Genomic DNA, 14,351 nt, shown 5'->3' on the forward strand with positions numbered 1-14,351 from the left:
CCGCGATGCACGTGGGTGACATTGGCAAGCGAGTGCCATAGCCGAAGCAACAAAACTCACTGAATGACTACAAATGTTAAGCGAGGGTTAAATTTACGAGTGGTTTATTCACGTCACTTCGGAAATATGGTCTGTCACTACACTGCTAGGATGCTATTCGCATTACAGTCAACAGTCATCGTGCGATGAGTACTGCTGATTTTGCTGCGCCCCATAACCTGGCGAGCGATAAAATTACTGGAGCCCATAGCACGCCAACTTAGAAGAAAACTCACCGGCGTTGTCGGCGTCGGGCTTTTTGGTGGGCGGGGGGCGAGCCCCCCAGAAATCTGCCGTTCCGTGTGCGGCGCCAAGCTACACGAGTCTGGCCTTCCCTACACATGCCTTCCCTTTTCCACCCAGTCGCTCGAATACGTAAGTACATTCCCACCAGTGCTTGTTGCCACTTGCAGCATCGCACACGAATCGTTCGTTGTAATCACGGTTGAATTTCGGCCGCAACGCCGACTGACTTGTCTTGCGAGTTGGCATGGGCGCGAAATCCTACAGCGACTGAAACGCGCCCTTTTTTGCACTGTGTAATCTTTTGTGTGCTCACCTTTCCTTTCGTCCGCATGGTGTGTGATCGCGTTCGCTACCTCTCCCCTCTTCGCAACCTAGCGCGTCGCCAGGAAAGAAGAAAAAAACAGCGAGTGCTCGTGAAAGGACTGTCGCCATTATTGCATCGTACCATACGGCGACACCGCGAAACGCCGCGCATTTTCTCGAAAAAAGAGATAGTAGACAGTTTCCATGCTGCGCCATGACGATACGTACGCAGTACGCAAGCACTTTGCGGAACGTAGGAGCGCGTGTCACGGCGGGGCTTTTAGTAGGGGGAAATTGCTACGAACGTAAACGGGCGAGCGTTGTTAGACGCCAGGCGCGTCGGAACGCGTTAGCTGCGTCCGCCAGTACGTCGAATCGTCGGTAGAACTATAGACCCTGTTGATCTCGCCAACGTGATGTTACGTGTGGGTTCGTTCACGCAGCGTCGAACTATATTTAGGCCTTTAGGAGACTCTACTTCTAGAACTGAGGTTAAACAGCGCGAATAAAACAAGGACACACGGAAACAAATACCACAGACAAGCGGTGACTTCCAACTGGAAGTTTATTTGAAATTCACCAGCCATTTATACCTTTTTCAGCATGGGCGTGCGTACACCAGTCGCAAAAACATCTGCAAATCAGCAACATCGTAATCTTTCATCCAAAAATGTTATTGAAGCAAAAATGCTATTTCTCCATTGTCTGTCCATATCCCACGCATTCCTCACGAAAACAGCCTCCCTCGCACAAATCGAGCAGGGATATCAGTTTCTTATACAAGGGTTTATTGCCAGCACAATATTTTAGTTCACGACAACATCAGAATTGTATGGGAACTACCTTCTTGGGGAAGTGCTTTTAAGATGGCACATGCAGTTGGTCAATCGCACGGACTCGCAAACGGGGAATGCCTGTCTGCGGTCTCGGACTTTTAGTCAAGGCTTCTTACCGTCGTGAACACGGCGCAAATGATTCATAAGCGTACTGCGCCGCTTGAACCCTCTCTGACAAATGTCGCACTGGTGAGGCTTATCGCTCACGTGGGTGACGAGGTGACTTCGCAGCCGGCACTTCTCGATGAAGGCGGCCGGGCACAGGTGGCATTTGTAGGGCCTCTCGGCCGCGTGATTTCGCTCGTGCCCCAGGAACTTGGCTCTCACGCTGAACTTCATGCCGCACAGGAGGCACTCGTACGGAGCCTTGCGCTTGTGCGTAGCCGTGTGCACCGTCAGCGTGTACCTGCTAGCGAACGCGGCCGGGCACAGCGCGCAGGCGTAGGGCCTCTCGCCCGTGTGCCGCCGGGCGTGGATGGTCAGGATCCCCTTGCGGGTGAAGGCTTCGCCGCACACGTGACAGCTCCAGGGCTTCTCGCCCGTGTGCATGCGTGCGTGTCGCTCGAGGTTCTCCTTGCGGGCGAACTTGCGGTCGCAGACCTGGCACGAGTGGGGCCTCTCGCCCGTGTGCGTGAGCAGGTGCCTGCGCATGGCGCTCTTGTAGCCGAGTACCTTCCCGCACACGTCGCACTGGTGTCCCTTGGTCTTGGAGTCCCTACTTTCCGAGTGCGCTTCGCCGGCTTTCCTCACTTGGGGCGCCCTGCATAGCGGAAGTCCGAGAGAGTTTAATCGATGGCTCTACAATAATGCGGATATCGGTGCGAAGATATCAGACAAGTATAGCACGAAAGTGACATCGGCAGGTCTCTGCTATTCGACGAGTATTCGTGTAAACTGCGGTATGGCACTATTTGCGCGTTAAGGAGAACGCCAGAAAACCTTTATAATCATTTTTTTTTAAACAGTGATATTTGAGGAGTCAATAGAGCGCAAAAGACAATCACCAAATGAACTACGACAGTAAGATACGTTATAGTTGTCACCTTGTGCTAGGAAACCATTTACAGCAATCAATTTCAAGTAAGTGAAAAAGTTATGGTAGAGTAGCCCATGCTCTGATTTGTCGTAGTAAGCACAAGATCGACTTTTAAAGATCCTTGCACCCAGTTGGTGCTTGTCTTATCCACAAAAGAACAGCAGGGATCTATGTTGCCCGAACGATCCGATCGCAGGATTTTCGCCTCCCGAACCGCACGTGTGCATCAACGTAGTTCAGCGTTCCTGGCAGAAAAGCAATAAGCGCAGAGAATAAAAACGCCCCGAGTTGTGCAAGCTTTTGCGTAGAGGGCGATGATGACGATTTGTCATATTAATGGTGAAGCGTCTGTGCAGGCTATACTGCACCAAAAGGGTCGGGATAGCTAAGCGTCAAATGTTCGAGCTTCCATATCTGAGTTCTTGTTGCGGATTGCGGCTTGAGCCTGAGGTATAGAAAAGCAAAAACAGTAATCGATACACAAGAAAGGCACAGAAAATCCGTATTTTATGCGGACACCAACTGCTAGACCTGACGGGCAAGTGTCTAACTGGTACAGTCACATAACATGCATAACCTTAATAAGGGAACATACGGGCACGTCGTTTTCTTTATCAGTGTCATTATGATTGCACCATAAAAACTCACGACGGTAATCTTATATAAAAAAACTATTCACCATCGCTTATAATACTCCCAAATGCGAAATTCGAGCCCAACTATATAAGTGTTTTCATTTCGCGATATAGTGGCCCACGCGTCATCTCTGCACCTGGATGACGCGTGGGCGCAATTCCCAGCTGCTGCGGCAGACAAACCTCCGCTCATGCAGCGCTTTGTTTCTACAGATGACACGCGCTACTCTGGCTCCATCCCGTCGCTATCGTTGCCGCAAACCCCTTCTTGCACGGCATTATACTTTCCTTCTCGTGCTTTCGCCACACAATCCTCCTCCGCTTTCCATCTGATGGTTCCTCCGCTTTCCTCCTCACGCTTTCTTCGCTACCGCCTCTACTATTCGACGAGTATTCGTGTAAACTGCGGTAAGGCACTATTTGTGCATTAAGGAGAAGCCCGAAAACCTTTATAATCATTTTTAAACACTGCACTGCACTGCTGCGTTCGCTTTAATCCGTCGCTGTGTTCGTTCGGTCGGTTGTGAGGGACAACGCCGACGCTCGCCGCAGGAACGGGCGCCTAAAGGAGCTTCGCTCTAGAATGGAAGGAGAGACAAGCTGCCGCAGAATACGTGGTCATGCAGGGCAGCGACAAATGTTGCATCAGTGTACTAATAATTCTACAAGGGAAGAGGTAAAGGTTGCCTCCGCAAGACCAATCTCTCAGCCTAAGTAACTAGCACTCGCCGTGACGAGAGAAGACGCACTCCATTGGTTCTTTTGCGCTATATTCACTGTAGGAACGGTAATTAAACGTTAATTTGACAGCCAGTGCTGTGTCGTGCGCCTTCTTCCCTATATTAGTACATACAACATGCTCAGGCCAGCACACGCTTAGAGCAAAAAATCGAGCTCGTACCGTGCATGCTGTGGAATTTTCGATCAATTTTAATTACGAAACCAACAGCTGCGGTCTTCGATACTCACACAACGAAAAGTGTGTTACATTGAGGAGAATAACACGTTCTTATCCAACACCTCAAATCATTGGTACGATAACCTGGCTGCACCGGGGTCTAACAACCACTGAAAAAACATTAACTGTTCGGAAGGCTCGTTTGTTTGTGTAAGCCGTACGCGTTCGTTACATATACGTTGCCCAGGTAACAATATGAATATGCAGTCGCATTCCTGATGCATTCGCTTGCCATATTGAGATGGTGGTCTTGAAACCCAACGGTGCCTCACCTTGTACCACCGAGCGGCGCGGTCGAGTCTTTTGAGAATCCAGCACGAGCCTTATCCGACGATCCGCTGCTACTGCTGCTGCTGTCCGAGTCCATTGCCCCTTTCTCTTCGTGCTGGACGAACGGCCACGTCTGGACATGTAAGCCAAACGGCAGTCTATTATTACTCTTCATGCGAACCTAACCTGTTTAGCAGTATATGCTGCAGAACGCATACCGCATTAGTTACAGAAGCGTTTTGCTGATAGTGTGACTGTCGTTGGTGCGAATAGCGTTTTAGCGGTTGCGCAAGGAGTGGGAACTGAGAAAACAGGCTTGCGTCATTGGTGCATCTTCAGCTACTACTTGGTGGGCGGGCGCCCATTTGCGTAACTGGTCTTACCGACGTGCCATCCATGATTGGTCGTTGCTGACGGGATCATCTCCTAATTACGCCGATCACTACTTTTATTCCTTAGCGCTAAGACGCCGACCAATCAGGAGAGGCTCCTGCGTAGAATTCTTGCGAATACCAGTCCGGAAATCTCGCTGGTCGAAAGACACGGTAGTTTGGGCCAAACGAGGGTACATCTTTCTGCGGTAGGTTATGTGGGCGTGCATTCACGGCCTTCTGTCTAAACCACAAACGGCCAGCACATGGGGCTGGTATCCAAAATCGTTTTGCCAAAACTGGTGGTCCGACAGAACGCTTGCTGCATGCAGCGATGACAAATTTTTTTTCCTCGCAACAAGAAAGGTGCCCACTTTCTGACCGTTTGTTTGATGGAATAATATTAATAAATTTGAGACGCAGAAGTAACAAAATTATAACATTCAAATATTCAATAAAAGGCGTCTTTTGGGGAGCAGAAAGTGGTTTGAATTCTTTGTAATGCTACACAAAAGCTCGGAATAACACAGTGCGCAGAAAAGGCAATCGTCCTGAAGAGTAGACTAATAGGCAGAGGAACAAACAAGACAACCAAAGCAATGAGGTGGGCTTGAAAGCGAGTTAGTCATACGTGATCGTCCACGCTTGTACAGTACGCCGAGAATGCATTGTGAAATACCTCATTACGGATAGTGTAGAGATGCAGGTCTTTTGTTCTCATTTGTATATTTAGTTAGTTTTTTCTTTAGGTGTGGCACAGTGAATAATGCAACTATGTTTTTCTTGAGAAATCTCTACAGTATGTGAAGTTCTGTCTGAATATAAAGCATAGGGCCATATATATTTTACCGTGAACCACCCTAAATGGAAACAACAGCTCATACGTAATCGGTTTTTGACTGAAGAGTTGTAAGTTGAATAGCATTGAAAGAACTGAACTATGGTCATTACAACGGCACAAATGGTGCTAGAAGATAGATATAAATTTCTAAAGGGCTGAATCAATAAGGCGAGAATCAGATTTGCATAATTCAGCCCCTGAAGCGCACTCTTAGTAGCGGAAGGATAGTACAGCCATGAACCTTGAGAAAGACTGTGGGGGCAAAGCCGCAGGGCTGGGCAGTATCGAATTTCGATGTATCTCAGATACGATATTCGATACTCTTTGAGTATCCTGTATCTGTAGCATGATACGTCTGGAAAGACGTGTATCAGTATCTTCATTTCTGTTACACGAAAGAATGTATCGTGTATCTTAAGATACAAGACACTGGCTATCGCAACATCACTGGGCGAAACTATAAACATTGTCTGAACTCCGGTTCTCAAGCTGATACAGTTACTACTAAGTTACCTAAAGAAAGTTAAAGCTAGCGTCATTCTTTTATAGAAACACTACAATACAACATGCTCCGTTTTACTCATGAGCGACCACAAGAGCCGGTTTATACCATTTTCCACAGGCGCTAAATTTTCTGTTGTCTGACCTTAACAGGTAAGTTGACAACACTTCATGGTTAGATGTCATAGCTATTAGTGGTGGCGCCTGTATCGTGTTTATACGTATTCACGATGGTTGTGTGATACGGAACCGCCTTTCTATTTTACTTGGACATATTTTTCTTTTTTTAGCGCAAACTTAAATTTCTTACTTTTACATCCGGTAGTCGGAGCTATGAGTGGCAGTAGTGTGAATAGCGGCGGCATCCAGCGAAGCTTTGGACAACTATATTACGTATGAAGCGCTTTCGGGCTGCACAAGTTTTTTCGCAGAAGAAACATCGTATAGGCATCACACGTTAATGAATATGTCGCTAACGAACGCCTTGTGCCAGCAGATAAGTACGATAAGAAAGATCATTGCAGCGTTATGCGCTCTCTGTATACACGATACGTCACAAAAAAACGTCGCTACCAGCGTTTTTGCTGCTGTACATTCCCGTGATGCATTATTGCGTAAACGTTAATACGTTTACGGACAAGGTAAATCTTGTGACGAGGCTTTTTATTGATGTTCTTGTAATTTGATGGTGACCCACTAGTTGGACGGCAAGCAGAGCACCGACTTCCATCAATTACAAAAGCGACAAGCAAAAACCGCTGTCAGCACAGCGCATAACGAGCTTTCATGTTAAGCAGCTGAAGCAACCCCAATGAATTGTTTCGGAATGGAAATATTATACTTTCAGCAGGAAACAAATAATTTTGAGGTGCTAACAGATATTTCATTCAAAAGAAACGCAGTTGGTCAGACTAAAACGAAAACTTGAAGCAAACATTTTTGTTCACACGCGTTCGCTGCTACATTATATAGATTTATAATGAAAAATTTATTGAAACATGTATTGAAGTATCTTAAGATACAAATCGAAAATATCGTATCGGATACAATAATTGTGGTAGTATCTTGTATCTGTATCTCAAATACTTGTCGCCCGAGTTTGTTGCATCTCATCGTGGTACAATTGCAAAGTACCTTTGCCCAGCCTTGGGTACAGGAAGTCGTCCGTTAGTGGACATAGTGCGAAGGGCGCGTTGTGCAACTCATTTATCGGACGGAAGAAAGCATGACGCTCAGTCAAAATACATACCAAGGTCTTTAACTACATTAAACCAAGACAATATAGAGCACCACGAAAGGGTGCATGAATACTAGGCATCGTTTGTTCTCTACGTAAAGTTACTTTCCCAGTTTCGATGCATTCAAAAGTAGCTTAGTTTATCACTGCAGAAGCTTGAAAACGAAAAGTTACCTGTTATGGGCCACCAAGACTAAAATATATGAAATGCAAGAAAGACTGAATCCCCCATCAGTTTGTAGCATAGGCACGTGCATTAGCTCAGAACAAATGAAATGTTTATAGGTGAAACTCGTCACCTGGGCTGGCGTTTGCGGTTGCCTAGCAAGTGGCGTGCACAAATATATTTCTGTCCCGAAAGCTAAGAAAACTGCGATTGCATAACAGAAACGCAAGAACAAAGCCTTCATTAAAGCCAATGTGAGGAGTAGTCAGTTTCCCCATGAAACAATGCAGTCTTATAGCTTTAAAAATGTCAGCTAGACTTTCCACTTGGTCAATTCTATACATGTCAAAGAACTTCGGTGCATACCTCCAGTTCAACTTCTCCGATATAACAACCACCGCGCTGTATTTAAGGTGATGCATTGTGTTGTTGAGTGCGATATAACAGATTTGATTCCCAGGCGTAAATATTGGCAGAATGCGAAAACGATCGCGTACCGTGCTATGACTGCACGCGGGTTGATAGTTACACGGTTTACTGAATAAAATGGTAAACCTCATAACTGAGGGTATTTTTCGTCTCCATGCAGAGAACTAATATTTCTTGTACTGATGACCATCTTGGACAAATAATTAAGAGCTCCTATATAACCTACAACAATTTTATATCTTAAGTTCACGAGCGCAGCGCGTACAATCTGCCTGAAGACAATTCTTCGTAAACATGGCAACACAATGTCCTGCAAGTACGCCACAAACTATTAAAAAAGAATCGTGATCCTTGCCGGTCTTCCCGGACGTGGTAGTTTTACCTGTATTCAAAACATGCGTTATCATAGTAACAGGGAGTAAACATTTAAGGTTTTTTTTAGACAAGTAAAAAACGCGGAAGTTACGTTTGGCACTGGCGCAGTGTCCCCGCGTCTCCAAAAGTAGTACCCAGCTAGTAGGAGTGAGCACCTGCACGGAGGATGGCGAAGGCAAAAAAGAAACTCTCATTTCGCCTCCGAAAATTAAATTCTGGTGTTGTAGGTGCCAAACTTACGAGCGTGATTACAAGTCACAGTGTAGAGGGGTACTCTAGAATAATTTTGACCTCCTGGGATTCTTTAACGTGCACATGAACCTATGTACATGAGTGTTCTTACATTTCTCGCCCATGGAAATGCGGCCGCCACGGCCGGGATCAAACCTACAACCTCAGCAGAACGTCATAGTTACTTGGCTACCGCAGAATATCAGATTGCCTTCAAGCTCAATGTGTTTGAGAGCCTCTTTCATCCGAGTGCACTCAAAGGACGGTATCGCTGGTTGCGTTGACAAATTAGCGTGATGTGTCTCAGTGACGGGAAATCACGACGTAGGCTAAGCGGCTGCCATGCGATTCTATGCGGCTGAGTGACATAATGCTCGTCATAAGCATAATACAACCATGAAATTATCAGCTTTAAGGCAAAGTGCGGGAGTGGAGGTGACGTAATGGGCAGTTACTTTACCGAGGCAGTTCGAGGACACGAAAAAGCTCGTTACTGGACACACGGTACTAAATATTCACCAACTACGCAGCTCTTTTAAATGGCAGCGATTCGGCTGCGTCAAGACGTATTATATAAGAGGCTCGTACAACGTTCTCACCTCGATTCTGGTCACAAGGCTGTCTGGCAGTTGACAGCCAATATCACAGAATAATGTCGACGGCGTTGATTTGTGGGCGGAGAAGAAAGAGCTCGTGCAACGCCGGCCAGCTCTTTCTTCTTCTTCCTCCTCCGGCTGCTTTAACTTCATGGTGGCGTCACCAACTCGACAAGCCATGTTTTGAGGCAACGACAACAACAACAACTCGACCAATTTCCATCTCATGAAACTCACCGCAGAATCACTGACTTCGCATTTTTTTCAAAAAAAATTGGAGGACGCTTAAGATTCGCCTTCCAGAGTGGAACGCGATAGCGTTATTGCACCCCGTTCGCGCCGCCCACTCATTCAACGCAAGGGTATTGGGGCATCCTCGCACCGGTCCCCACAAGGCCCCAATGCGCTCAAACGAGACGAAAGGCAGAAGCCGGCGAGTGGCGCGCCACCTGTCGGGGCAGCGCCATACATTGCGAGGAGCGTGTCTTCTGTGTTTTCCGCAAGATGGCTCTGCGTGTGCGCCAAGCGCAGAAGAAATGTAGCGGAAACGTACTTCGCTACTCGTTTAACTGCGAGTCTGTAATTTACATGCTCATAAGTACCGATATACACCACAGTATAACTTTCTACGGTACGTTTCTAAGGCAACACCGCTTTCACTAGAGGCGCTTTTGTCGCGCTTTGAACCATCGAAGTCATGGTTGAGTGGTAGCGTCTCCGTCTGACACTCCGGAGACCCTGGTTCGATTCCCACCCAGCCCATCTTGCAAGTTGTTTTTATTTATGAATTGCCTTCCGGGATTTTTCGCTCCCGCCCAACGCCGACGACACCGGCTTTTCTGTGACACGAGTTCCTTAATGCTGTCGCGTTAAAAGCTGAACAAGCTATTGCGTCAATACCCGCCGTGGGGGCTCAGTGGCTATGGTGTTGGGCTGCTGAGCACGAGGTCGCGGGATCGAATCCCGTCCACCGCGGCTGCATTTCGATGGTGGAGCAATGCGAGAACACCCTTGTACTTAGATTTAGGTGCGCGTTAAAGAACCCGATGTGGTCGAAATTTCCGGAGTCCTTCCCTACGGTGTGCCTCATAATCAGAAAGTGGTTCTGGCACGTGTAATACCCCACAATTTAATTGAAGCTAATGTATCTATGTGCGACATTCTCAACAGGTTCGGTTTCCATGTTTGCGTCGTTTTATATTTTTGCCAATGGCATGACGAGGTTATACCAGGTGCACTACTTGCGGCACCCGTGCAAACTGTGCAGTGTTAAAATGGCCTCTGTAAAGCATTACAACTCGAGTCGCTGCAGGCTATCCTGTTGCGCGCCAACACAGCGGTTTTATGCAGTTATGCAGCCATACAATGAGACAGCGATGACCGATAAATAGGACTACGATTACAATCCTTGTTCGAGGTAAAAAGATACACTAACGCTCTCACGACAAGTTTCTTATATTTCTGATTTCTTACGTAACAAATGTTATCGTTCTACGCTGATTGGTCGCGGTTGCCTCTAGCTGAAAGTAATACCTGCTGCCCCCTTTTGCTATTTTAGTATTGACCGTTGCCATGTGGTCCCGCTGTAGAACTGGCTTATAGCAAACTTTACAAAATCGTTAAACCATGCTCCTAGTCCTGCATCATTAAAAAAAACTCATATCTGCTGAATAACCTTGAAGTCTTGTGGTGCGGCTTGTAGCGTTGCACAAACTTGCCGTCGTTCCACTTTGGGCATCGTGCGTATTTACTCTTGCAGCTGATCCAAGTGCATGGGTATTTTTTTTTAGAATAGATACTCCAAAGCAGAGTGCATGGTCGTACTAACGCGAATAGAAAACATTCAGCAGTTATAGCCATTTCTAATCTGTCCCGCCTAGGATTTTCGCACCCATGATCCATCCATCCAAACCTCCGACGAAACGCGTTGCCAGTTTAAACTGCAGTCCTCGTATACCGGTCAGGTAAAATCAAGGCCATTACGTGGCGTGTTATCTACACGCCGGAGCCGCGCAAAGGCACTCCTAAAAGTCTTTCAAATGCACCGTAGCTTTGGGTAAAGTAAAAATTAAGAATTCGGAATTTCATCGTTCTGAGATGGCACCGTTGGTCGATTGCGAAGCCATAGTGGAAAAGGGTGGATAGGTGGGCTAGTTGGTAACGCGTAATACTAAAAACATAGCGCGTTAAAAACACGAAAGACGTAGAGCAAGAAGCACACATCACAAGCGCGTGTGGTGTGTGCTCCTTTCTCCATGTCTTTCGTGTTTTTAGCGTTCTAAGTATTTATTAACATGGTGGAAAGCTTCGCAACAATTTCAGCCGCCTTTTCTTTTAATGCGTACCATTATATGGTTATTCGGTGAAAAGTTGTGTGAAGCCAGAAAACCCCTTTCTCAATACAGGTCGAGAACGTACAGTTTAAGGCCGCAGCGCTCGCGCTGGATAGCTGCCATCCGCACTATAGTGACAAACGACCCATCTTCCGCACAACGGTAGTCGCGCCGGCGCAACCATTCTGCTAGCACATCCGCTTTCGTCGTTACCTATACACAGAAAACAGGAGTTAAGCACAGGCTAGAAATTCCTACGCCTACGCTTAAAGGACGATAGCAAGCAGTGTAGGACGCCCGGTGAAAGACCGCTTTGAATGAATTCCGGGGTTTTACATGCCGAAACCGCAATATTATTATGAGGCCCGGGGCAGTCAGGTACTCGGGATCGATTTGACCCACAGCGAATCCCACGACCTCGCGCTTCGCAGCGCAACGCCATAGCCGCTCAGCCACCGCGGTGGGTCTTGTGAATACCCTACCAGTGAGGATGGAAGGTGGTTAAAGAGGACCGAAAACGAGAGGATGTGCCACCCGTGCATTTATTACGCATGTACGCGCAGCCGTGCCCTCTCGCCTGCCTGTTACCCAATTAACGTGTTGGTTATGCCGCTCTGGCCATCGCGCAAACAAAATAAGCGGGACGTCCCCTAACACGAACTGTCGTACCTATGCGTAGCATTATGCGACCGCCATTATTGGCAGTCGGCGTGGTACCGAATGTATAAGTCACCACTGTAAATAGGTGCACAGCACTGCTCGTAGTGCTCACGCATTTTTAAATAAAACACGCGTACTGCATCAGCATAACCCCCACGCACATCACTGCCACACATCAGCTCCTGTTCAGGGAGGCACGCAGTCTCTGACTGATTGAGTGGAACTCGTCAGACTTACGACTTACACGACTGCATCGAATAAACCCCTCTTTACAACTCCCACCTCCACTCGCACTTCCTCGACGTGAATCTACGCTTTTCTGTCGGCTTTGCTTAGGAGTTACCTTCACAAAGGCATACTCTACATTAATTGGAGTGACCGACAGTGCAACATGCGAGGTCTGGGGCACCGAAGAAAATATCGACGACCCGTTGTGCCACTGTCCACAATATGCCCCAGAAAGGCAAGAACTTGCCAACGCTCTCCGAAAACTCGACAATCGGCCACTTTCTGTGCAGGTGCTGCTGGAACACCGCCCTCATCGCTCGTCGGCCCATAAAGCGGTGAAGGCGCTTTTGTTCTTCTTGAGGACGACGGCCTCGTGCGAACGTCTGTTACTATTAAGACAATTTCTATTATACAACATGCGTCCGTGAACTCACCGCTAATTTCCTTCTTTCCTTCCCTCCTCTCTCTCCCTCTCATCTTTGTGTTCCCCTTTCCCATTTCCCCGGCGTAGGGTAGCGAACCGGACGTTATTCTGGCTAACCTCCCTGCCTTCTGCTTTTCCCTTCCTCCTTCTCCTCCTCGGGTTGTCCAGAACGAATCTGGAGTCCCCCACTACGGCGTGCCACATAACCAGGTTCTTGGCCCATAAAGAACACATAATTCACTTAATTTCAAGTGGAACGAGCGGCTCCAGACGACAGGAAATTTAACACTGCAGATTGCCGCGTAGAGATGGCACGCATCACTGCAATTTCTGCGACCCGAGAATTTCCGCCTTTCTGAAGCCTTAGCGGATGCGCATATCACGTATGATGCGTCATTCTTTTATACGGCGCATAACGCTGCAATTGAACGCTGGCGTTGCAAGCAGACACTAAAAAGCCAATTGCAATGCTGACTCACGAGCGGTAAGTCGCTTATGCTCGCGTAACATCTGCTCACCGTGAAGAATGTATATATAAATTTCTTTTCGTTCTACCAAACACCGTCATAAATATGGTGTGTTTTTCGTCGTCTCCCAATGAAAAAAAAAACTTTTATACTGATAACGCACATGTCATTTCGCATGCGATTTACGAGCGTCGTACACGAGTGCACATGTGTCAGTGTCGTAAGCGAAACAATAATAAAGAAACGTGCAAATCCAACGCACGCGCTGGACTTTACCTGAGTCGAAGCTTTAGTAAAACTGTAATAGTGAAGCTTTACTGAAGCGCATTTGATGAAGCTTTAGTCTTTATTGAAGCGGTATATATCACCGTTGCACCCTGAGGGTGAGCAGTAAAGTTCTCCTTATTTTCATCCTGTGCAACGTGTAATTTCAAGCAGTGTTTCTGTTTATTCACCAGAAGGTTCCCAGCATATTTCATTATGTCTGTGTCTATGCACAACACTGCTCACAAGAGGTGCCGAAATGTAAGCTCCCAATCAGACGGTTTCGTCGCGTAAAGCAACTACACGCAACGACTTCGCGAGCACATAGGTGATGTGTGCTGCTTGTCGAAAGAAGACTAGAAAAACTGGATGACAGAAAAGTACGACACAGATCAAACAACCTTTAGCATTCTTGTGTCTCTTGTGTCACACTGGCACATACCAAATAATTAAAACTAAAGAAATGACTGTGTGTCCATTATATAACACAGAATCCTATAACGGGTCGGCGTGCATTAGACATACCTGTGAAGCCACATTATTTCTTCGGGTTTTCTGTAGGAGTTGCGCTTGTGGTTATGCGGAACAGAACTGCGCTTGCTTGCGCCACCAGCATGAACGGGTTGCACAGGCCCATTCGCGAGAACTTTCACTCGGCGCGCATATAACTTTAATGCATACATGCTGTCTCGACTAACTCGTTCCGAACCTTGTGACATCCACGTGTGCTTTACAAGAATGCAACCATCTTAGTACTGTCAGTAGGCAGCTTGGAGTACACTTGCGTTTTTGGTCACGTGCAGTGACGCCAGCGGCTCTTTCAACGGAACTTTAGAGACATCGTTTTTAGTCGGCACTGATTGGCTGGTTGGGAGAAAAAAAAATTCAAAGTCATTCCACTCTGC

At 47.1% G+C, this 14,351-nt stretch overlaps 1 protein-coding gene across 1 annotated transcript; it reads right to left on the reverse strand.

Moving 5' to 3' along the window:
• Positions 1–1,135: 1,135 nt before the first annotated feature.
• On the reverse strand, positions 1,136–9,142 carry LOC142559584 (uncharacterized). Its single transcript, XM_075671165.1, has 3 exons — positions 9,074–9,142; positions 4,326–4,456; positions 1,136–2,184 (listed from the first exon to the last, which is right to left on the reverse strand). Exons 2-3 carry the CDS (start codon positions 4,418–4,420, stop codon positions 1,527–1,529), a joined length of 753 nt encoding a protein of 250 aa, XP_075527280.1. The 5' UTR covers positions 4,421–4,456; positions 9,074–9,142; the 3' UTR covers positions 1,136–1,526.
• Positions 9,143–14,351: the final 5,209 nt, after the last annotated feature.

This window comes from Dermacentor variabilis, chromosome 10, assembly GCF_050947875.1.
Source record: "Dermacentor variabilis isolate Ectoservices chromosome 10, ASM5094787v1, whole genome shotgun sequence".
In the NCBI taxonomy this organism is placed as follows: Eukaryota; Metazoa; Arthropoda; class Arachnida; order Ixodida; family Ixodidae; genus Dermacentor; species Dermacentor variabilis.

Bases quoted from the DNA above. Each gene is read 5' to 3' on its own strand.
- LOC142559584 (XM_075671165.1), bottom strand. From the start codon at position 4,420: ATGGACTCGGACAGCAGCAGCAGTAGCAGCGGATCGTCGGATAAGGCT. The intron at 2,185-4,325 runs GTGAGGCACCGT...TCCGCTATGCAG, and splicing joins GCGCCGCTCGGTGGTACAAG to GGCGCCCCAAGTGAGGAAAG.